Source organism: Balaenoptera ricei, chromosome 2 (genome assembly GCF_028023285.1).
Source record: "Balaenoptera ricei isolate mBalRic1 chromosome 2, mBalRic1.hap2, whole genome shotgun sequence".
Lineage (NCBI taxonomy): Eukaryota > Metazoa > Chordata > Mammalia > Artiodactyla > Balaenopteridae > Balaenoptera > Balaenoptera ricei.
In genome coordinates, this window is record NC_082640.1 from 153,388,415 (window position 1) to 153,414,672 (window position 26,258).

The 26,258-nt window shown below is 36.6% G+C and overlaps 1 protein-coding gene and 1 pseudogene across 4 annotated transcripts in view; one reads left to right on the plus strand and one right to left on the minus strand.

The window, feature by feature from the left end:
* Positions 1–26,258, plus strand: part of GPHN (gephyrin) — a 626,292-nt gene that overhangs the window by 437,319 nt on the left and 162,715 nt on the right. For all 4 annotated transcript variants that reach the window (XM_059914468.1, XM_059914469.1, XM_059914466.1 and 1 more), the window contains one exon: positions 5,336–5,378. In XM_059914468.1, the coding sequence (XP_059770451.1) occupies positions 5,336–5,378 (43 nt within the window). The remainder of the gene's footprint in view (positions 1–5,335; positions 5,379–26,258) is intronic.
* On the minus strand, positions 20,705–22,980 carry LOC132360838 (mitochondrial assembly of ribosomal large subunit protein 1-like; annotated as a pseudogene).

The window sequence follows — 26,258 nt, forward strand, 5'->3', positions numbered from 1 at the left end:
TCCATGCCTTAGATTATATGGCTTTCATTCCTACCAGTACATATGGCCATATGGCTATGACATTTCCATAAAGTTTTGGTCAATCCCTATTGAGAAAAACATATAACTGTACATGGATTTTTTTTCTTTCCATCAAAAATAAGAATTTGCCTCCATTTTGAGCTGATGAGAAAGCTATAATGAGGAGGGTGTATAATTCAGAATGTTTCACAGCTGTCAGTGGCTCCACTGATCATAACAACCACTGACATTTGTTTCCGTCTGTATAGCTTAAAATCACTGATACATATATTATTTCCTTTGATCCCGTAACAGTCTTTATTTTACCGATGAAGAAAGTAAGATTAAAGGAGGGTCCAGAGCCTAAAATAATAAAGACATGCTAAAGTAAAGGTCAAGATATTCTGGCCTGCTAAGAATGGGATGAGGGAGAGAAAATGGTAATATAAGTAAATGAGCTTTAAACAATTAAAAATCTGCTAACTAAATTCATGCCACACATGAATCAAAGCCCATCTCATACAAAAAATAAAACAAATAAAGTTAACTACTGTCATCAATAATAGGAAACCAAAGTTGACATTTTTTCTAATAAGCTGATATAACCCTCTTATTGACTGGAACAGCCCATGTTAAAATAAGATTTATCGACAGTAAAGAAAAGTACATAGGGAGCTTACTAACAATTTCTAAATAGGTAGTCATTTTTGTTATTTGCTTTTTAAAATTTAAACAGATTAAAATTTAAACCAAACCACTGGCATAGTTTCTCAGATTATATAAGTAAGCATATATACAGAAGCTTAATTTTTAATTTAAAATGTAACTGCCAGCCAGTAAAATCATGCTAAAAATAGAGAGGGCTTTCTTAATGGCCATCAAAGAAGATGACTTCTTTTGTTCTTGACTTTGACCCCATCTGACCAACCGCTCAGAAATTTTAAATATGAGCCATATTGTATAGATTTATTCCAAGCATTTACAAGGAAAAAGAATACAAGTTGACCCAGTGAGCAGCAAAATAGAGGCAGTTTTTATGAAACCTGAGTTGTGTTAACCTGCAATCAAATGTAATCTCCATTTTAATATTTATACATCTTTATATTGTTATGAACCTATTCTTGACATGGGTTTTATTTTGTTTCTCTCCTCCCTCACTTCTGTGAAATGCAGAAGAGAAAAGATGTTTGTTATTCACATATTTGTACCCCACTAACTGGTGTTACACATCTGGCTTCCACTGGAGAGCCCCTGACATCGCAGGGAACGGTGATCAAAATTCCACACACTAGCTTCAAGCTGGGGGCTCGTAGCTATTGCAGCATTGAAGGGGGTCTTTTCCTGGCTTCTTTAAAATAAGCATGGTGATGGGATGGTTTAAGGGAAGAACACCTCTCAAATCACATGACCACTGCTGTGCTTCCGTGTGTCCTGCTTTCTTCATAACAGCTTGGCACTACATTCTTTCTCTGTATCTTAGTAGGCTTTTGTGTGTACAAGTGGGATGGGGGTTGGGTGTGGGGGACTGTCAGTGGATGGTTACACATTATGCATGCATCTTTCAATGTTAGAGTGATGTGCCTTCCCTTATGTGTCACAGATTATGGTCACAGATTAAATCTTCTGTGTTCCTGAGAGATTGGGCTGTCTCTCTCTTATTGGTGTGAGATTCATGTGTTTTGATGTTTACACCCTCAAATGTTCTTCATGTTGCATTAAAGATAAGTTGAAATGTTTTCCCATAAGAGTTAGCTTTTCATGTTGGGCTGAAAAAGTCTTCATTTCTGTGTAGCAATTCATGTTATTATAACCTATGGCTTTCAATTGTACCTCCCATAATGAAGAGCTGACTTTAAACACTGTGCTATTCTTGTTAAGACCTAAGCATAAGTAAGGTAAGTCACTTCTCTAACTGTATCTAAAGATTGTGGTTGTTTGTTAAAGTTTTCTCAGCTTTGTTTAAAGCATTTTCACTTTTTTTCCTTACCGTTTATTACATGCTCTCCCTCCTTTTCTTTTCTGTTTCATTGCTTAAGATGTCTTAATGGACAGTGTGATCTTCAGCAAAAGTTATATTATACATGTAAACACATGTTGAAATGAATTAAATGAATTATTTGATGTCTGAAAGCAGGCTTGATTAGTAAATGAATACCTACATTTTCAGTAAGTCTCTTGTGTTTTTTATTTCCTCTATTGACTTTAATATACTGTTTCTACACATTATTTTAGCTTTGATTTCAGTTGAAAGGGGAATTAATTGTCAATACTATAAATGTTATCTTAGTAAAATAACATAATCCAGTAGAATAAAGTAACAGATCATCCAACACCATACTTTTCATTTTTAATCCCTGACAAATTGGGTAAGATGAAGAAAAACAACAACAAATCATAAAACTTGAAACAGACCTGTGTTACCTTCTTTATAGTCCATATTGTGAGAACAATAGTTGTTTCTCAACTTTATTCTTTCAAGTAAATCCCATTACCTTGTGAGCTAGGCAGAATCTTCATATTGGGATTTTATTAAATTAAGTCAGTATTATAATGATGACCAGTTTCATGGTACAGAAAAGAGGGGCATCCACTGCATGCATAAGTATTAAAATGTTTTAAATTAATTTCCTCAATTTTTTAATGTATACTCAAAATCACTAAAGTAAAGAAGTTCATTTAATCATTGATTTTTAAAAGTGATTTCCCTCAAATCTGGGTCAAATAGCCAATGTAATGTAAATGAGAAGACATTGGTTATACTGATGCTGGCAATTTTTGAACCTAGATTCACAGATTCAGAATATTGAATTTTTCTCATCATCCAAATTTCTCTTCCAAAACTGTTTGAAACATATCATTCTAAACTGATGTGCCACAAAGCAAGACTTGGGTTTCTTTATTAAATTCATGCTATGAGGGACTTCCCTGGTGGCGCAGTGGTTAAGAATCCACCTGCCAATCCAGGGGACGCAGGTTCGAGCCCTGGTCCGGCAAGATCCCACATGCCATGGAGCGGCTAAGCCCATGCGCCGCAACTACTGAGTCTGCGCTCTAGAGCCTGTGAGCCACAACTACTGAGCCCATGTGCCAGAACTACTGAAGCCCGCGTGCCTAGAGCCTGTGCTCTGCAACAAGAGAAGCCACTGCAATGAGAAGCCCGCACACCGCAACGAAGAATAGCCCCTGCTCGCTGCAACTAGAGAAGAACCCTCACAACAACAAAGACCCAATGCAGCCAAAAATAAATTAAAAAGTAAATTAAAAAAAAACAAAAAAAACCTACTTTAAAAAAAAATTAATGCTATGAATTAATTTTTGTTCATTTTTTAGGCCACCTAAGAAAGGGAGAGAGTGTATTTTTTATTGTGGTTTTGATTTGGTTTGCTTTTTTTGGTAAAGCCAGCTAGTACTTCACCTCCATTTCCATTTAGACATTATATAAGTCTGTTGAAACATTTGATGAGACAATTTGAACTACTCATCTGAACTGCTCTGTTCATTGTAAATCTCTTGTTTCTATCCATACACTAGCTCCACTCTAGATTGGAAGGGCTTAAAGATGAACTCTGGAGGAATAGAGGCTACGACTTAAGAGTAACTATTACTGATCAAAGGAGCTGCTTTCCATTCGCAAACATTGCTTTGCGCTATGGGTTTGGCTCCTTCTGTTTCTACATCTTGTTGAAGACTTTCTTGACTTCCATTTGACTTCTTTGAATTCTGTTTTTGTCCTTCAACATTTTCCCCTTTCTTTTCCTTCTCTCTCCCAGATTTTTCTCTCACTCTTTTAGCTATCTCTTGTGTTCTTTGAATCGTTTTTAAAATGTAGTTTATCTCTTTATTAAGCTTGTCTATTAATTTGTCTATTAGTGTTTGTTTCTTTTCTCCTTTAAGGCTATAGTGATATAGTTAAAACTTGTTATCATTCCATGGTATGCCAACTTGCTTGTTTATTTTGCAGCAAGTTCATTAGTCATTCTTACCCTCTTGGTATGAATTTTCAATAAGAAATAGCAGAACATTCTGCATTTACATATTGTCATACTTTCTTTTCTGTCTACTAGATTTACCCTCCCCAAACCTCTCTCTCTTCTTTTTCTTTTCCTTGCTCTTGTGTCTTCCTTCCTGTATTATTTTCTTTAAGTAGTCATTAATTTCTTTCCCATTTGGTCCAGCATTGTTCTCCAATAAAACTTTGAGTAAAGAATATAAGAATATTATCTTACAGTTAGCTTCTTCATTCTAGTGTATTTAAAACTAATTAAACAATCTGGGCCAAAAGAGAATAACTTTAACATCTGGAATTATTTTTCCCCTCTTTTTTTTTTTTTGGTGTGTGTGTGTGTTTCTTGTGTGTATGTTTGTGATTTTTTTTATTATTGTTGTTGTTTCTTTAAACATTAACAATTGTTTTTTTCAGGGAAGGACAACCATAACCCACCCTAAGTTGCAACATTACTTTCATAATTTGTTTCATTACAATAGTAGACTGTGTTAAGCGATAGAAATTAATTTGCTATGTATACCATTTGGGGCAAGCTGCTGCGGAGTGGGAAGAAGAGGTGTGGAGTTTCAATACAGTTGATTCTGAAATCAACAAGTGTCAAGGCCATCCAGCATGGCCCTTGAATTCATCAGTTTTGCAACATGTAAAGGAATGTTCCACTTTGACCTGAAATATTTGAATCAGCATGAGTCTCTGATTGATAACTATATACACACTTAAGAACTGGCAAATAAATGACTTCAATTTCATTGATTTCCAATCGAAACATCTTTCATAACTAATATTATAATTATAATCAATTATAATCAGTAAATAACAAAGGTTATTAGACTCACATGTAAATATTGTATATGAAGATTTCTCTTTTCCCTTCATTAACATATGTAACTAAAAATGACTACCAAGGAACATTTGATTACAACTTTATTACTTGAATTGCATTATTATTTTAGTCAAGAGATATGCACAGTGTCTTTAATATTAAGCGTCTGAATTCACAACTGAATATGTGGTAACTTGAATTTTTTCCCATATACTAATTTCCAATACACATCAATTTAAACATGCCATTAGTTTTACCCTTGTCCCATTTACAATATTGTGCCCCCAATTTTTTTTTTCTAGAAATCAGTCCTTTCTTTAAGTAAGAAAAGGAAAAATTAAAAATATATGGAATAAATGTAACATATTTTTATTAACATGTTTTTATATGTGAGATACATAAAGCCTTTGCTCCTAGACCTCAGGAGTTTGCCCATTAAATATGCATATATATCTGGCTATCTCTGTTATGAGCCCTAAATTACTGAGTTTATGCTCTCTCTGCAGGTCCAGTCCAGGTGCAGCAGCAAGGAGAACATTCTCAGAGCCAGTGAGTATATCATTATTTCAGATGGACTACTGGGTTAGAACTTGTGGCTCAACAAGAAGGAAAGCTAAAAATGACATTTTGGTGAAAGACTGAAGAAGAGCAATGAGGAAAGTTTATGTCAAGAATATGAATTTTAGAGCTTTTGCATTCTAAAAATAGCAGTATCAATATATTAATGAATATTTCCCTTATCACAATTGTTTTTGCAAGTTCTGACATCAGAACTTTGACAGCACTACCGGTTAGGGTAGTAATGAGCTCCTCTGTGACTCTAAGATGAGAACCCTCTTTAACTGCCCCACTGCCAAAAAGTTATTTGAAAGCAGACTAACTGAAAATAATGTAATATAAATCTACTAAATGAATCTAGAAAAGAAAAAAAGGACTCCTAATAAGGTACATCATAATCATTTCGTGAATATGAATTCCTAAAAGATGTTATCTTCACAGGCAGCATGTTTCAGAACATAGTGCCCTAAACCAAGGATGAAGAAACCTTAATTTTATTTTTCTGTTTTATCACCAATAACATTTGCATGGAAGTCATTTGACTTTGTGTATTATTCATTTTCCTATCTTATAAAAAGGAAATATAAATAGCTTTTCCTTACCTGTATCCCTGAAATGATGTGACATCAAAGGTTGTGCCTTGAAAGCTTTGGGATTCTAAGAGAAAAGTGCTGTATAAATGCTACTTTTGTAGATGTTGTTCTCTGTCACTTAACATTAATGGTATCACCCTGTCTTCTTCCTGATCATTATCAAGAGAAGAAGTGCAGGAGGACCATACTGAAATGGGTCCTTACTTATACCACTGGGAGTTTTAGTAAATGGAATGATTTCTGTTTCCAGTAGAATGTCTGTATTATTTAACAATTTTAAAAGTACCTGGAGAACTTCAAATAGGTAAAATTTTGTTTCATTTTATTTTCTTTAATGTAAGATTTTCCCATTTCTGTGTTGTAAATCTGCTACCTTAGCTTGAAAACCTTGAGTTATTAGGCAAGCACACTGCAGTTGTTTGTCCAGGACCTTCATATTAGAGTTATATAAAAATAAATGCAAACAGGCATGTTTAACTTGTATACTTTTGTGAGTTTTCATAACATCTGACAGACATGTGAATCTGAGGGAGGAGCTTCAATAATAGGAGCTGTAAAGTCCTATAAGCCCTTCTTAAGACCTAAGGTTGAGAAAACTAAGAGTCAAGGAAGTGATGATTGAATATTTACTAAAATAAAACAATAGAAATAAATGAAATTTTAAAATGATATTTTTGATGATTACTGTATGATTTCCATTTATTGTTGATCCTGAGATGATGATGGATCACTGATAGTGATTGTGGTAATTAGGAGCAAAAAAAATTTCTTACTGAGAACAGATTTCTTTGAAACCTTTTTCACCTCTATCATGGATCTTTGTGCTGTTAGAACTGCTTTCATTTCGCTTATGCTCTTACTGGCTTGTTGGTTGTTAATCACTTTGGATGGACCTTATGATGGTCCAGGTTTTTCTATTCACCTTTTCTTAGGATAAAATAATCATGTAGATGGTCCATATAGCCATTTAGATCCATGTAGAGAGCCCATCCGACATTGTAGCCTCTTAGTTCTGTGAGTTCTATAAGTTTAAGGTCGTTTCTCTCAATGCTGCTTTAGTAACTCATACTCATGCCCATAGCCACACCCAGGACTTTTTCATGAGCTGTTCTACCTCTGAACTTCTTAATCTCATTGCTTATTTAGTCTACTTCTATCTTTTATTTTTTTTCTTCCTTTGCCATGTAGTACTATATTGCAGTCATATAAACCCTATTAGCAGTTCCCCCATTTTCTCAGTGCTATGTCCTGCCTCTATTCCTTGGGACCCTTTCCCTCACAGCATAAAATATCCATTCCCCTTATTTTCCTAGAAAACTCTTACTTATCCTTCCATACTCAGTTCAAGTGTGATCTCCTCTGTGATGGCTTCTCTGAGTTCCCCCAAGGCAAGGTGACTAATCCTTCTTGTATACCCCCTACAGTTTCTTCTATTTTAATCATTTTTTCATTTACTTACAAAATTAACTATCCTCAAGGAAAACATTTCCAAAATGTAGCTAATAAAAAGAAAACTATGATCAACTTCTTTTTTAGCACATATAAAAATGTATCAAAGCAAAAATCAGCAGATACTAGAGAAAGGAAAAAAGTTAGAACTTAATAGAGCTTGTTCAGAATTGTCCAAGGAAGAGTTAACTTCGGTAACTTTGTTCAAGCAAGAGGTAACTTTCCTTTAGCACCTCAAAACTATTGAATTGGCCAAAAAGTTCCTTTGGTTTTTAAGTAAAAATAATAGACACATTTTTCATTTTCACCAAGAACTTTATTGAACAATGTATTCACCGTTTTGTTCCACTACCTTCTGCCATTTTTCAGGCAACGTGATAATTCTGTCTTCCCAAAACTTTTTATCTTTTTGAGCAAAGAACTGTTCCAGGTGCCTTTTACAGTCTTCTAGGGAATTGAAATTTTTTTCATTAAGAGAATTTTGTAAAGACCGAAATAGATGGAAATCTGAAGGTGCAATGTCTGGTGAATATGGCAGATGAATCAGAACTTCCCAGCCAAGCTGTAACAGTTTTTTCCTGGTCATCAAAGAAACATGTGGTCTTGCGTTACCCTCATGGAAGATTATGCGTTTTCTGTTGACTAATTCCAGACGCTTTTCGTCAAGTGCTGCTTTCAGTGGGTCTAATTGGGAGCAGTAATTGTTGGAATTAATCATTTGGTTTTCCGGAAGGAGCTCATAATAGAGGACTCCCTTCCAATTTCACCATATACGCAACATCACCTTCTTTGGATGAAGACTGGCCTTTGGTGTGGTTGGTGGTGGTTCATTTTGCTTGCCCCATGATCTCTTCCGTTACACATTATTGTACAATATCCACTTTTCATAGCCCGTCACAATTTGTTTTAAAAAACAGACCGTTTTCGTTATGTTTAAGTAGAGAATTGCATGCGGAAATACGGTCAAGAAGATTTTTTCCCTTAACTTATGTGGAACCCAAACATCAAAGCGATTAACATAACCAAGCTTGTGCAGATGATTTTCAGTGCTTAATTTGGATATTTTGAGTATTTCGGCTATCTCCCACGTGGAGTATAATGATGATTGTTCTCAGTGAATATCTCGATTTGATCGCTATCAACTTCAGCTGGCCTACCCGACCATGGAGCATCGTCCAGTGAGAAATCTCCAGCACAAAACTTCGCAAACCACTTTTGACACGTTCAATCAGTCACAGCACCTTCTCCATACACTGCACAAATCTTTTTTTGGGTTTCAGTTGCGTTTTTACCTTTCTTGAAATAATAAAGCATAATATGCCGAAAATGTTGCTTTTTTTCTTCCATCTTCAATATTAAAATGGCTACACAAAAATTCACCAATTTTGATGCGGTTTTTTTTTAGTGCACGCTGATATTGTAGCTGTCACAATACAATCTAACAAAATTGTTTCAAATGAAGTTAAAGGCAAGCACTACTAGAGCCATCTTACAGAAAAAAACCAAATGAACTTTTTGACCAATATTAAAACAACCTGTTGATAAAAATCTGAGTTTATTCTTACTCTGGTAAGGAAGAGTGCCACTTCAACAAAGTCTTAGTCTCAGAGTCTCAGAAAGGGAACGGCAAAGTCAGGATATTGATGAGGTTTTGAAATTTGATTTAAAGCAGTTCTTTTAATGTGGGCTTGATTAGAATTAAATAAGGATCGTGATATAATCATTTAGAAATCACAGACATGGCAAGGCAAGGATTTCTGAGTCTTGGTGTATAAACCGTTTGTTGGTACTTTCTATTTAAGAAGCTTCTGGAATGAGCAATAAAGTTATTTATAACTTTTATCTTCCAAGGAAGAATCTTCTGGAATAGTAAAGTTATGCTGATAAAGACAATGGAATAGTAATGTTATGCTAATGAAGACAGTAAGCTGTGCACTTACAGATGGTTTCAGGTATGAAGAATTCCCCTTGTGATCAGCCTAAGCTGAAAGATAGACCATTAACAGCTAAGGATGTGATCAATCAATCAATCTAGACTTTCACCCTTACTTAAGGAATCACAGTAGTACATCAACTATCTAGGAAAGTTTTTTCAACCTTCGTAAGTGTCAGTTTGCCTGCGTTTGTTGTTGTTGGATGGTCATTTATTGAACTACTGAATGAGACAGCAGCTATATAGCAACATTTAGGACTGTGGAGGTCTCACATCTGAACCCTGCTACACAAATGTGAGAAGGATTATGATCAGAGTTTGTAGTTCTTTTTTCAGCCAGGAGCCAAAAGTGTCCAAAATTAAGCCAAGAACAACTATATGTCAACAAACTGGACAACCTAGAAGAAATGGAAAAACTCTTAGAAGCATACAATCTATCAAGACTGAATCCGGAAGAAATAGAAGATCTGAAGAGACCAAATACTAGTAAGGAGATTGAATCAATAATCAAAAATCTCCCAACAAAAAAAAAAAGCCAAGAACAGATGGCATCACTGGTTAATTTTACCAAATATTTAAAGAATTAACACTGATCTTTCTCAAACTCTTGCCAAAAATTGAAGAGGAGGAAACACTCCCAAACTCATAAGGCCAGCATTACCCTGATATCAAAGCCAGAAAAAGATACCACAAGAAAAGAAAACTACAGGCCAATATCTCTAATGAATATAGATACAAAAATTCTCAATAAAATACTAGCAAACTGAATTTAGCAGTACATTAAAAAGATCATTCACTATGATCAAGTAAGATTTACCCCTGGGATACAAGGACAGCTCAATATATGCAAATAAATAAATGGAGTGCATCACATTAATAGAGTGAAAGAAAAAAATCATATGATCATCTCGGTAGACACAGAAAAAGCATTTGACAAAACTCAACATTTGTTCATGATAAAAAAAAACTCTTAACAAATTTATAGGTATAGAAGGAACGTACCTCAGCATAATAAAGGCCATATATGATAAGCTCACAGCTAACATCATAATGGTGAAAAGTTGAAAGCTTTTCCTCTAAGATCAGGTATAAGACAAGGGTGCTCACTTTTCGTCATCCCTACTTAACGTATTACTAGAAGTCCTAGACAGAGCAATCAGGCAAGAAAAAGAAATAAAAAGCATCAGAATTGGAAAAGAAGAAACAAAGTAGTCTCTATTTGCAGGTGACATGATTATAAAATAAATAGAGAAAATCCTAAAGACTCCACCAAAAAACAGAAGTGATCAATGAATTCAGTAAAGTTGCGGAATACAAAATTGACATACAAAAATTCAGTAGCTTATCTGAACTAACAGTCAATTTTCTGAAAAAGAAATAAAATGATCCCATTTATAGTAGCTTCAAAAAGAATAAAATAGTTAAGAATAAATTTAAGCAAGGAGGTGAAAGATCTCTACACTGAAAACTATAAGACATTGATGAAAGAAGTCAAAGAAGACACACATAAATGGACAAGTATCCTTTGTTCATAGATTGGAAAAATTAATATTGTTAAAAATGTTCATACTACCCAAAGCCATCTATAGACAGTAGACTATTCCTATCAAGATCCCAATGGCAGGTTTCCCTGGTGGTGTAGCGGTTGAGAATCCACCTGCCAATGCAGGGGACACGGGTTCAAGCCCTGGTCCAGGAAGATTCCACATGCCATGGAGCAACTAAGTAACTAAGCCCGTGCACCATAACTACTGAGCCTGCATTCTAGAGCCTGTGAGCCACAACTACTGAGCATGCATGCCGCAACTACTGAAGCCCATGTGCCTAGAGTCCGTGCTCCACAACAAGAGAAGCCACCGCAATGAGAAGCCCACACACTGCAGCGAAGAGTAGCCCCTGCTCACCGCAACTAGAGGAAGCCCGCGTGCGGCAACAAAGGCTCAGTGTACCCAAAAGTAAAATAAATAAATAAATAAATTTATGTAAAAAAAAAACATTCCAATGGCATTTTTCACAGAAGTGGAAAACAAAAATCCTAAAATTTTTATGGAATCATGAAAGACCCAGAATAGCCAAAGCTATCCTGAGAAAGGAGAACAAAATGGGAGCCATCACACTTCCTGATTTTAAGCTATATTATAAAACTATAATAATCAAATAGTATAGTTCTGGCATAAAAACAGACACAAAGACCAATGGAACAGAATCAAGAGCCCAGAAATAAATCCATGCATATACAGCCAACTGATATTTGACAAGGGAGCAAAGGATACTCAATGGAGAAAAGACTGTTCCATAGATGGTGCTGGGGAAATTGGATATTCACATTTAAAAGAAGGAAACTAGGGACTTCTCTGGTGGCACAGTGTTTAAGACTCCGAGCTCCCAATGCAGGGTGTCCAGGTTTGATCCCTGGTCAGGGAACTAGATCCCACATGCGTGCTGCAACTAAGAGTTCGCATGCCACAACTAAGGAGGCTGTCTGCCGTAACTAAGGAGTCCACATGCCAAAACTAAGGAACCAGCGAGCTGCAACTGAGGAGACCTCAAGCCGCAACTAAGGAACCCACCTGCCACAACTAAGGAATCAATGAGCTGCAACTAAGGAGACCACCTGCCACAACTAAGACCCAGTGCAACCAAATAAATAAATATTTAAAATAAAATAAAAGAAGGAAAATAGACACCTGTCTTACACCACTCACAAAAATTAACTGGAAATGACTTAAAATACTTAAATGTAAGACCAGAAACCATAAAACTCCTAGAAGAAAACACAGGAAAAAAGTTCCTTTACATCAGTTGTCCCCAACCCCCGGGCCATAGCCCGGTACCAATCTGCAGCCTGTTAGGAACTGGGCCGCACAGCAGGAGATGAGCAGCAGATGAATGAGCGAAGCTTCTTCTGCTGCTCCCCATTGCTCCCCATCACTCACATTACCACCTGAACCATGCTTCCCATCACTTGCATTACCGCCCGAACCATCCTCCCCCGCCACCCCGGTCCATGGAAATATTGTCTTCCACAAAACCAGTCCCTGGTGCCAAAAAGGTAGGGGACTGCTGCTTTACATGGATTTTGTCGATGATATTGTGGATATTACACCTACAGGACAGGCAACAAAATAAAAAGTAAGCAAGTGGGACTACATCAAACTAAAAAGCTTCTGCATAGTGAAAGAAACTATTAACAAAATGAAAAGACAACCTTATAGAATGGGAAAAAAATATCTGCAAACTGAATACTTGTTAAGGAGTTAATATTAAAAGTATATAAAAAGCTCATACAACTCAATAGCAAAAATAAATAAATTAAAAATCCAATATAAAAAGACCTGAATAGGTATTTTTCCAAAGAAGGTATACGAATGACCAACAGATACATGAAAAAGGCACTCAACATCACTAATCATAAGGGAAATGCAAATCAAAATCATAATGAGATATCGCCTCATGCCTGTCAAAATGGCTTTCATCAAAAAGACAAGGGATAACAAATGCTGGCAAGGATGGGAAGAAAAGGGAACCCTCATTCACTGTTGATGGAATTGTAATTTGATGCAGGCAACAGGGAAAACAGTATGGAGGTTTCTGAAAAAATTAAAAATAGAACTTCCATACTACTCAACAATGCTACTTCTGGGAATATATCCAAAGGAAACAAAAACACTATGTTGAAAAGATATCTACATCCCTTATTCATAGCAGCATTATTTACAATAGCCGAGACATGGAAAGAACTTATCTCTGCCAGTGGATGAATGGATAAAGTAGTTGTGTCATGTATACACACACACACAGACACACACACACACACACACACACACATGGAATATTATTCAGCCTTAAAAAGGAAAGAATTCTTGCTATTTGCAACAACAAGGGTGGACCTTGAGGGCATTATGTTAAGTGAAATAAATCAAAGAAAGATAAATCCTGTATGATCTCACTTATCATAACAATCAAAACAAACTCCTAGAAAAGGAAATCAGATTTGTGGTTACCAGAGGCAGGGAGTGTGTGTTAGGAGAACTGGATGAAGGTGGTCAAAAGGTACAAGCTCCCAGATATAAGGCACATAAGTACTGAGGATATAATGTACAACACGGTGACTATAGTTAACATTATTGTATGGTATATTTGAGAGTTATTAGAGTATAGGTCCTTAGAGTTCTCATCACAAGAAAAAAATTTCTTTTTCTTTTGTATCTATATGAGGTGATGGATGTTAAATAAACTTATTCTATTAACCATTTCACAATATATGAAAGTCAAGTTATTATGCTGTACACCTTAAACTTACACAATGCTGCATGTCAATTATATCTCAATAAAACTGGGGAGAAAAACAAAAACAAAATTAAGCCTATCTGAGGAGTCTTTAGAAGAAGATATAGGGTTATTAGCCAAACTACCCAATTTTCTGACTTCTTTGTTTGCTTACTGGATCTTTTTAGTAATATAAATGATCCCAGAGAAGTATATAGGCATGTAAGAACAACATTCTTATCTAAAAGCAGCACATGTTTTTTGTTGAAAGGCCAATATTATATCTAAAGCAGCTGAGCCACTGCCACTGTAATTTCATGAAACTTTCAAGTGAGGAGTTCTTTAGTCTTGGTGGCATTACCTAACTCACCTAGTCTCTGAATCAGAGCATGTAGCACACTCCCTACTTTCTGGGCCTCTTGTAAAGCTTGAAGTAAAGAGGCTTGAGAAAGGAAGAAAGAAGTCCAGAATTTCCCTAGAGTGATCATGATTTTTATTCTTAAATCAAGGTCCACTTTTCCTACTTTTTTAAAAATTAAATTATCTAACAATCTTTTTTTTCTTCAAAAAGAAACTGTTGGCTTAAAAATGGATCTTGGATGATGTTGGGGACTCCACTGAAGGCAGGCATCAGTTAACACCCAATGACCTATTTGGGACCAAAATACCCATAAGTGCTTATCAAATATGTTATAACATTTGGAGCCACTCATCAAAAATAATTCTGCACCATACAATAAAATTTAAAGTGTTGCGTCCATTTAGAGGTTCTGAAACAAAAGAAAAATAGTATCTTAACTTGTAAGGTGTATAAAAGTGAGACAGCCTCCAAATACATTGTTGTTTCTTAGTTCCCTTACAAGTTCTATTTCTTTTAAAGTTTGGTTCCCACCCAAAAAAATTAGAGAATTATTTTGGTGGAGTCAAGAACCTTGTCTTCTAGGTATGACCTAAGAAAGGATTTTAGATTTCCATCTCTTTGGCCTGTTATATAGTTTGTCATTGGAAAAGTCACCTAATAGTTGAGTATAGTTCCCCAGGAAACCAACAGATTCATTACGAGGAAGTGGAACCAAAGGAATCTGAGTGGCTACCAAAAAAAATGATAATAATGTAGTGCAAAACCAGTTTGGTTGTATGCTTTAGCTAGTTCACAAGTAAATAACAGCCAAGTATTAGATACATACCAATGAATGATTAAGGATGCAAACGGAGTGCAATGTTAAGAATAGGGCAATATAGATAACAGTTAAAGAAACATTAAACCAGGGGAAGAAAGGGAATAAAATAACAATGAAAATAAAGAACAATAGAATGCAGATAAAACTGTGGCAGTCCACCTTCTTAGTCTATGGATCTTGGGTAGAAGCTCCCTACACTCATGTGGTCAAAGGTTTTGGATGGAGGATGTCTCTTTCAGAGAATTGTCTGTTTCTAGAGGATTTCTAAAAACTCCTCGGCTTAAAATCTACAAATTCAGGAATGGATTATGCCTCTTTGGGAGACATGAATCCAAAGATCAAACCTTTAGAGTTGTATAGCTGTGCTGATTACTAACAGTACTTGATAAGGTCCAACGGGGTTCCAGAGCTGTCTTTCTCTGATGTCTCTTCCAAAAGACCACTTCTCTGGGTTTTAGGTCATACAAGGTTATTTAAAAGGGTGTTGATGAAAGGCTGCTTGTACCTGTTTATAAGACTTGGTGTATGGCATGAATAATTCCTTGCAATATTTAGCCATTTCTGCTTGCAATAGTGTGGAATTTAAGGAGATATTCCTAGATGTATGTGGGAGAGTTGATGAACCACAGAAAGATTTGATCTCATTGCCATTAAAGACAATGCCTTAGGTCATGGAAGTTCAAGAGTCTCTATGTTTGTTCTCTCTACCTTTCCTGAAGATTGGAGGTGAAATTAGTAAGTGGCATATCTTTCCAAAACTCTTTAGTAATAGGCCCAGGAAAATGGATGCCTCCATCACTAGAGAGAAAGGTCAGAATTCCCTGGACTGGGAACATGAAATCAAGAAAATTTTCCTACTATTAGAGTATAGCTCTCTATCAAGGGAAGGTTTCAAACCATCCTAAGAATAAGTAAACAATCACCATGAACATATTCAAAACCCAGAGAGTAGTTCTATGAAACCCATTTGAAGGTGTTTAAACCTCAGGAGGGGGCCCTGAGTTTTGGACTCTTATCCATGTCCCACCTTTATATTCTTACCAGGATTATAGTGGTGACAGATGAGATAGAGTAAAGCTTTCCCATCAGTATTAATTATTTACAGTGGCAAATTTCTTCTTTAACTTACGGGTAATTTCATGTAAAATTTTTATAAGATTCTATTTGAAGTCCTTCAGTGCTGCTAAATAGCTAATAGTGCAATTTACACCCAGCTTTCTCCTGGTACCTCTTTTCTGACTGGAGCTGATTGCTAGCATTCTATAAAAGGGGCTTTGAACTCAATTTGCTTTTAAAGCAAAGACTTGGTCCCTTGGGGTATTATAAGGGCTATAATTTTAGTGAAGGCTGTCTGTCTGGCATGATGATTAGTCAAGACATTTCCTCTAGTTTCCATATTATCTCCTTTTGTTTGAGCTCCTATTTTTATAATAGCCACTTCCTCAGGAAGCATTAGAGCACTTAAAATTTCTATAAATTGTTAACCTTTTTTTATTATTATTATTAATTTATTTGGCTGTGCTGGATCTTAGTTGCCACATGCGGGATCTTCATTGCAGCATGTGGGATCTTTAGTTATGGCATGCGGGATCTAGTTCCCCGACCAGGGAACGAACCTGGGCCCCCAGCATTGGGAGCATGGAGTCTTAACCATTGGACCACCAGGGAGGTCCCTAAATTGCTAACCATTCTTAATTGAGATTCCTTCTGAGGTCAAGAACCCTTCCTTGTTTCCAAAGCATTTCAAAATCATGGAATAACCCAAAAGCAAATCTACTGTCAATGCATGTATTAACCCTAATATCTGTAGCTAACTAAAACTTCTGGTGTGCTCACAGAGTTCTGCCATCTGGGAAGATTTGCCTCTGGCAAAGGATCATATTCTAAGGATGAAATTTTATAAAGATTAGGTAGGAAGTTAGTAAAGAGCTAATTTTAACTCGCAAAAGGCCTGTTCATGTTTGGTGCCTAGGGAAGAGGTTCACTTTCAAAGGACTTGGTTAAGTCTTTTATTGGCATGGCAATTGCAGAAAAGTTGGGAACGCATTGCCCGCGACGGTCAGTGAGACTCAAGAATCCTTTATATTATCTCTTAGTTAAAGTCCATATTCTGTCAGGAGTAAGAGATTTACTTCCTTGAGAGAAATCATGTTCTAGGTAATGAACTTTACTTAGACAAAGTTATGACTTCTCTTTGGAAACTTCATCCTCTTTGTGAGTTAAAAAAATAAGTGGATAGATGGAATCAATCTTAGAGCTCATTCTATCTTTAGAACACAACGTTACCCACATGTTGAATTGAGTAGAATCACAGGGAAATATAAAGTCTTAAGGTCCTGGTTGAGGACTTGTGAAAAGTAGGAGAGTGTTTCAGTAAATCTTTGCAACATAGCAGTCAAAGTATATTTTGTATTTTCTCAGGAGAAGGCAAACAAATATTGACTATTTTGACCTAAAGAGTCATTAAAGAAAGCAGAACATAAATCTCCACAGTCAAATATGCAGCCTCAGGAGGCACTGAAGATAAAATACGTTTGGAAGTGGGAAATGACTATTCTATTATGGGCCTGTTGCGCTGAACAAATCCCTATCCCCACCCATGCAGCATTTTGACTGAGGGATAGAAGTGTTACAAAGACTAGTACAACATATGTTGCATCTTTTCTCTATTTACTTTTACCTGTTAGTTTTAGTGCTTCTTTAGCTTCTGGTTCAAGAGAGCATTTTACACTTTGGGGTATAGGTTTCGATGGCTTGATTTGGGTACTGATAGGTTCAGCCCCTGTAATCCTCCCTATATTCATTGAATGTTTGCTCACAGAATGAAAAAGTCTGGCATCTCCTTGAGATCTTCAATTTAGGGTTGATTTAAACACAAAGATACTAGTAAATCAATTTCCAAATTAGCTGTAATCTCTTTGCAAATAAGGGAGTCCTCAGAGACTTCAAGAAAGAAACCATAAGGAAAATATTTAACAATTCTGTTATAGTACACCCTGCCTAGCAAGTTAGCAGGTATGATATCACAGAAGAAGGAAGAATGTTATTTTGTTAAATGTCCAAGGGTAACAGTTATGAATGACATGGAACCAACAAAAGGATTATTAGAGATACCCACTGAGTAGTTTTTTTACCCCATGGGGGAGGTTGTGTAACAGTGGTCAAGTTTAAGATTGATAGTGTTTGCCTCTATATCAATTAAAAAAAAATTTTTTTTTTGCAAGGTTCTCCTTTAATATTTAGAGAAATTTCTCCCTGGGAATTTAAGGGTAAAACAAAAAATACCCCTCATTAATTTATTTTTTTTCCCCTTTAGCTTCTTAGCTAACACAAGATAGTTCTTTTTCCAATATCCTTTTTTATATAGTATCTGTAAGTATCTTTATCAAGAGATTCCCTCTATTGGGATTTACTGACCCTGGTAGAAATAGCTAGTTGTTTTATCTCTAATGCTATCAATTTATTCTGAGTTTTATTTTGTTTTTGTTCTAAGACTCCCAAAATATTCAGCAAGGTGCTTGAGTTCTGGCAGTGGCATTATTTCCCATACTAGTTTTTGCTTGCCTACTAAATCCCCTATTTGGCTTAAGACTGTTTACAAAAATCTAGAAGAGAGTTAGGAGTCACATCTGCTTTAACATCTACTCCTGAGTGCTGTCTAAAACTGTTAAAGAGCCTATCCCTGAGGTCTCCAGTGTTATCCTTTCCTTGCTTGTAAGACTAGGTCAGAGCCCAGTCTACTTTCTCAGGAAGGACTTCGGGAATAGCCTCCAAAAGACTATGACCAACTTCTATAGCTTTTCTAAACCCCTCTGGTTTCCTATGCAGTTTAGGTTCTTCTAAGTTACCCACAGGTTCTTCAATTCTGCTTTCTCATGGAATTTTTTGCGTCTCAAGCTTCCACAAACATAAGAACTAATTGTTATAGAACTTGAAGCCCTGGATATGTTCTTAAAATTATTCCAAATTTCTCTGCAAATTTCACTCTGCCCTTTCTAGGCTTTGGAAAGTCATTGATGACTCTCAGCTCAGAGGAAGAATGGAGCTTAAAATCAACCATAAGGGGATTTTTTTCTGTTCTGAAGGAAGTTAAACTTTAAGAGGTAACTGAGCTTTGGAAGTTTCTGGCCAGCCACAAGGAAAGGGGAGTGGAGCAGAGGGAGAGATGGGTGGAGGGAAATGGAGGAGTATAGGATGGGGCAAAAGAAATAGATAAAATCCACTAGGTTCAAGGTATGATTTTGGAGGATCTAAACATTATTTTAAGTTTTTCACATTTTTATTTTGCCTTGGCCAAGGAATTTCTTTAAGCAATTTTGGAATCTGAATTTCTTTTGGATATTTCCTCACGCCAATCAAAAATATCCAGCCCATTAGATGTTTGGAATTTTGTTCCTTTTTTGTCCTACAGCACCTCTCAAACAATTTTGTTTATAACAGAAGTTCCCCAAAGTGACCACTATAATTCTAAATTATCCTTGGTGAAATTAAAGATAAATACATAGATTTGGGGTATAACATAAATGCATGTAAGAAGTAGGATTCTGGCCTGGATAGAGGCATAGATTTAGGTTTAGACTAATGCAAACGAGAACCTGTGAATAGTCCATCCAAGGTGTTGCTTGGACACCTCATACATCAGACTCCCCAACCTAATGAGTGGACTGTCCAGCTACGAACTGACGTATTTGTAGTTCCAGAGCATCAAAAGGTTTGAAGGGGAGCTCTCTTCCACAGCCAGACTCTAACAAAATAAGAACAAGGAAAGTTCTCAGAGATTGATGGGTAACGCAGGGCAAAGCTTAATCAAAGGACACCACTTTGAGAAGAAACCTGAACCTCTCAATTCCCAGAGCCAGTTTGCAAAATAGACTTATTGGGGCCTACGCCCATATTTTTCCATATGAATTTTCCCCTTATAGAGGTATAACAGAAAATGCCAAGGATAGACAGAGACAGACAGTAATGTTTTTAGTAAAAAGATGGGTTCCTTATTCCTACAAGACAAAATAAATTTAGCAGTTGGGGAGCTCAAAGAAAATAAATGAGTGTTCAGTCTAATGTGAGACTTACTTATCTCACTGTGGTGATTAGAGACACTCCCATTCCCCAAAGCAGGAGGGTCAAGGAGTCTCAGAGGAGCTTGCTGTTGTCAAATCAAGGATCTTGGGCTCTGGCGGGAAGGGGTCAGTCTTGACTGGGTCTCCTTATGGCCTCTGAGACTGTTGAATGTTGACTCCCCACAAATAAGAGGTTAGTGTAGCCAGGGAGAATACCACCTTAACAGAGTATTAGTAGCATTTCAGTGTGGGCTCAACATTGAGATATTTATGATATTTTGAAGCTAGGTTTAAGTTGAGTTTTTCATTGTGACAGTTTGAAAAACTCAACTTAAACCTAGCTTCAAAATATCATAAATATTTTGACTAGATTAGAATTGATTAGAATTGGGTAAAGATCATGATGTAACAGTTTAAGATGGGTGGATACAGCAAGACAAGGATTTTGTGTGTATGGTGTGTGGCTTTGTTTGGTTTTACTTTAATTTTGGCCTTTCTACTCTACAGAATAGATTTGCATGTAAGCAAAATTAATTAAAACCTGAGCAAAGCTCAAGTTGAACAAAAGGGCCAATGCTAACTCCAGGAAATCCTTCAGGGATCCCCCAAAATAAAGACAACATGTTAAAGTTGTGACTTGAACATATGGATTTTTTTGGTGTATTCAGTCATTTAGCTACAGTCTTCACGTGTCAGTCAGCATGAGTACCCAGGACACAGGTAAGGCTTATGTTAATAACAACCAAACCAAACTATATAGAGATAAGGAGTTATATTTTTCAGAGAAATGAGTCATTCCAAATCTGAAATAACTAAAATAGTTCATTTCACTTCATTCATACTCAAATTCCGCTGGACTCAGAGATGAAGTGTCATCTTCAATTCCAAGAATGAAATCTTTAGGTAATGTTAGATGCTATCTAAACTAAATGTCATATGAGTACATGATCCATAATTCTCTAGTTGGTAGGTTTCTCTGGTTTCTAGAACATCAAATGAATTACCATGCTGCCAAAGTCCACATAAAACCAATCATCAGTGTCTTTCCTTTTAATTTTTTTTAATTGAGGTGAAATTCACATAATGTAAAATTATTAATCATTTAAAGTCAATTATTCGGTGGTATTTAGTAAATTTATAATGTCGTGCAACCACCACCTCTATCTAGTTCCAAAACATTTTCATCACCCCAAAGGGAAACCCCGTACCCTTTAAGCAGTTACTCTCCATTCCCCAGGCCCTGACAACCACCAATCTGCTTTTCTGCCTCTAAGGATTTGCCTATTCTGAATGTTTCATATAAATGGAATCATACAATTTCAGATGAATGTAATATGTGACGATTTTTATCTAGCTTCTTTTACTTAATGTTGTCAAGGTTCATCCATGTTGTAGCATGTGTTAGTATTTCATTCCTTGTTATGGCTGCATAATATTCCACTGTACATTTATACCACATTTTGTTTATGCATTGGTCAGTTTATGAACATTTGTGTTTCCACCTTTTGGCTATTGTGAATAGTGCTGATTTGAACATGCCTGTACCTATATTTGTTTGAGTACCTATTTTCAGTTCTTTGAGGTATATACCTAGGAGATAGAATTGCTGGGTCATATATTAATTCTATGTTTAACTTTCTGAGGAGCTACCAAACTATTTTTCACAGTGGCTGAACCATTGTACATTCTCAACAGCAGTGTACAAGGATTACAGTTTCTCCACATCCTTGCCGAAACTTGTTACTTTGTTTTTCATTTTTTGTTGTTTTTTTTTTTTTCATTATAACCATTCTAGTAGGAGTGAAGTGGTATCTCATTTTGGTTTTCATTTGCATTTCCCTAATGAGAAATGATGTGGAGCATCTTTTCATGTACTTCTTGGCCATTTGTGTATCTTCTTTGGAGAACTATCTATTGAAGTCTTTTGTCCAGTTTTTACTCAGGTGGCTTGTCTTTTTGTTGTTGATTGTAGGAATTCTTTATATATTCTGGGTACTAGACCTTATCAGATATATCATTTGCAAATATTTTCTCCCACTGTCTATGTTGTCTCTTCGCTTTCTTGATAATGTTCTTTGATGCACAAAAGTTTTTAATTTTGATAAAGTTTTATATATATATGTTTTCTTTTGTTGAATGTGCTTTTGATATCCTATCTAAGATTTCATTGCCAAATCCAAAGTGATGAAACTTTACTCCTATGTTTTCTTCTAAGACTTGTATGGTTTTAGCTCTTATATATTTAGGTCATTGATCCATTTTGAGTTAATTTTTGTATATAGTGTGAGGTAGTGATCCAGTCATTCTTTTGCATATGGATATCCAGTTGTCCCAGTGCCATTTGTTAAAGAGACTATTCTTTCCCCCATTGAATGGTCTTGGCATCCTGGTCAAAAATCAATTTACTATAGGTTAATTGGTTTATTTCTGAACTCTCAATTCTATTCCATTAATCTATATGTCTATCATTATACCAATATTACATTGTTTTGATTACTGTAGATTTGTAGTAAGTTTTAAAATCGGGCAGTGAGAATCCTTCAGCCTTGTTCTTATTTTTCAATATTGTTTTGTCTCTTTGGGGCCCCTTGCCATTCCATATGAATTTGAGGATTGGCTTTTCCATTTCTGGGGAAAAGAAAAAGGCCTTTGGGACTTTGATGGGTATTACAGTGAATCCATAGATTGCTTTGGGTACTATTACCATCTTAACAATATTAAATCTTTCAATCTGTCTTCCTTTGGATCTTAATGTGAGGCTCACTTTTACATCTCAGGCATTTGTACATTTCACAGTGAACTAGGTAGGCCATGACATGTAAGTATCTGATGGAGATTCCATTCCCAATCACAAAGTAATCTGTATATTTCGTCTCTGGAGGAACTTTTATCACACAAATATCTCTTTCATTTTCTTGCCTCAAAGTGAACCCAGCATGTCAATGCCAAATTTGAGATTAATATGATCTGCTGTGCCAGACTCCAGGCACCCCTCCCCACTTTTCCTCCCACCTGCTTTTCCAGGCAGGGCTTAGGGCCAGGCAGCCTAAGCCAATTGCTAGTTCTGCAGTAGGCCACCTCATGGCCAGCAGTGGAGACCAGGGCCATGTGCCCACAGCATGCCTTACTCCCTGAAAAGGGGTTGTGTACCACAGCAGTGCCCAGGGCCCCCAGCCCCACCCCACCCCCGGCATACAAGGATTTGTGGATGAGGGCTTAAAAGAGTCTTGGTGTTTAAACTGTCTTTGATACTGTCTATTTAAGAGCTAATGGGTCGGGACTTACCTGATAGTGCAGTGGTTAAGAATCCATCTGCCAGTGCAGGGGACACAGGTTCGAGCCCTGGTCCAGGAAGATCCCATATGCCGCGGAGCAACTAAGCCCATGCGCCACAACTACTGAGCCTGTGCTCTAGAGCCCGTGAGCCACAACTACTGAAGCCCCTGCGCCTAGAGCCCGTGCTCTGCAACAAGAGAAGCCACCGCAATGGGAAGCCCGGGCACTGCAACAAAGAGTAGCTCCCCCTCACCACAACTAGTGAAAGCCCGCATGCAGCAATAAAGACCCAACACAGCCATATATACATACATACATACATACATACATACATACATACATACATAAATAAAACAAAAGAAGAAACACAAATAAAAAAACAAAAGCTAATGGGTCTTTCAGGAAATTCCTAGGTTGAGTAATAAAGTTATTTGAAGTTTTATCTTCCTGGGCAAGAAGTTTCTGGATTAATAAAGTTATGATTATGAAAACAATGGTATAGTAAGGTCATGTTTCAATTCTCATTCTAACATAGTAGTCAACATTATTTATCTAGGCAGAAATATCCCTAGAGTGCAAAATAATTTATCTGCACCTAATTTGATGAAAAGGCATTCTTCTTCATTTAACTGTGTGTAAAATTCTATACTAATTTCTGGAGAGTATTTGAACAAACTGTAAAAGAAGTAAAATAGAGGCTTCGGGGTTTGGGTTATACAATGACAGAACTGACTTTCTTCTTTTTTTTTTTTTTTAAACATCTTTATTGGAGTATAATTGCTTTACAATGGTGTGTTAGTTTCTGCTTTATAACAAAGTGAATTAGCTATACATATACATATATCCCCATCTCCTCCCTCTTGCATCTCCCTCCCACCCTCCCTATCCCACCCCTCTAGGTGGTCACAAAGCACTCAGCTGATCTCCCTGTGCTATGCGGCTGCTTCCCACTAGCTATCTGTTTTACATTTGGTAGTATATATAAGTCCATGCCACTCTCTCACTTCATCCCAGCTTACCCTTCCCACTCCCCGTGTCCTCAAGTCCATTCTCTAGTAGGTCTGTGTCTTTATTCCTGTCCTGCCCCTCGGTTCTTTGTAACCATTTTTTTTTTTTAGATTCCATATATATGTGTTAGCATACAGTATTTATTTTTCTATTTCTGACTTACTTCACTCTGTATGACAGTCTCTGGGTCCATCCACCTCACTACAAATAACTCAGATTCATTTCTTTTTATGTCTGAGTAATATTCCATTGTATATATGTGCCACATCTTTTTTTCTTTTTTTTTTTAACATTTTTATTGGAGTATAATTGCTTTACAATGGTGTGTTAGTTTCTGCTTTACAACAAAGTGAATCAGTTATACATATACATATATCCCCATATCTCTTCCCTCTTGTGTCTCCCTCCCTCCCACCCTCCCTATCCTACCCTTCTAGCTGGTCACAAAGCACCGAGCTGATCTTCCTGTGCTATGCGACTGCTTCCCACTAGCTATCTATTTTACATTTGGTAGTTATATATGTCCATCTATACACTGCCACTCTCACTTTCTCCCAGCTTACCCTTCCCCCTCCCCATGTCCTTAAGTCCATTCTCTAGTAGGTGTGCGTCTTTATTCCCGTCTTGCCCCTAGGTTCTTCATGACCACTTTTTTTTTTTTTTTAGATTCCATATATATGTGTTAGCATACAGTATTTGTTTTTCTCTTTCTGACTACTTCACTCTGTATGAAAGACACTACGTCCATCCACCTCACTACAGATAACTCAATTTCGTTTCTTTTTATGGCTGAGTAATATTCCATTGTATATATGTGCCACATCTTCTTTATCCATTCATCTGTCAGTGGACACTAAGGTTGCTTCCATGTCCTGGCTATTGTAAATAGAGCTGCAATAAACATTGTGGTACCTGACTCTTTTTTAATTATGGTTTTCTCAGGGTATATGCCCAGAAGTGGGATTGCTGGGTCATATGGTAGTTCTATTTTTAGTTTTTTAAGGAACTGCCATACTGTTCTCCATAGTGGCTGTATCAATTTACATTCCCAGCAACAATGCAGGAGAGTTCCCTTCTCTCCACATCCTCTCCAGCATTTATTGTTCGTAGATTTTTTGATGATGGCCATTCTGACTGGTGTGAGGTGATACCTCACTGTAGTTTTGATTTGCATTTCTCTAATGATGAGTGATGTTCAGCATCCTTTCATGTGTTTGTTGGCAATCTGTATATGTTCTTAGGAGAAATGTCTATTTAGGTCTTCTGCCCATTTTTGGATTGGGTTGTCTGTTTTTTTGATATTGAGCTGCATGAGCTGCTTGTAAATTTTGGAGATTAATCCTTTGTCAGTTGCTTCATTTACAATTACTTTCTCCCATTCTCAGGGTTGTCTTTTTGTCCTGTTTATGGTTTCTTTTGCTGTGCAAAAGCTTTTACACTTCATTAGGTCCCATTTGTTTATTTTTGTTTTTATTTCCATTTCGCTAGGACGTGGGTCAAAAAGGATCTTGCTGTGATATATGTCATAGGGTGTTCTGCATATGTTTTCCTCTAAGAGTTTGATAGTGTCTGGCCTTACATTTAGGTCTTTAATCCATTTTGAGTTTATTTTTGTATATGGTGATAGGGAGTGTTCTAATTTCATTCTTTTACATGTAGCTGTCCAGTTTTCCCAGCACCACTTACTGAAGAGGCTGTCTTTTCTCCATTGTATATTCTTGCCTCCTTTATCAAAAATAAGGTGACCATATGTGCGTGGGTTTATCTCTGGGCTTTGTATCCTGTTCCATTGATCTGTATTTCTGTTTTTGCGCCAGTACCATACTGTCTTGATTACTGTGGCTTTGTAGTATAGTCTGAAGTCAGGGAGCCTGATTCCTCCAGCTCTGTTTTTCTTTCTCAAGATTGCTTTGGCTATTTGGGGTCTTTTGTGTTTCCATACAAATTGTGAAATTTTTTTGTTCTAGTCTGTGAAAAATGCCATTGGTAGTTTGATAGGGATTGCATTGAATCTGTAGAGTGCTTTGGGTAGTGTAGTCATTTTCACAAAGTTGCTTCTTCCAGTCCAAGAAAATGGTATATCTCTCCATCTGTTTGTATCA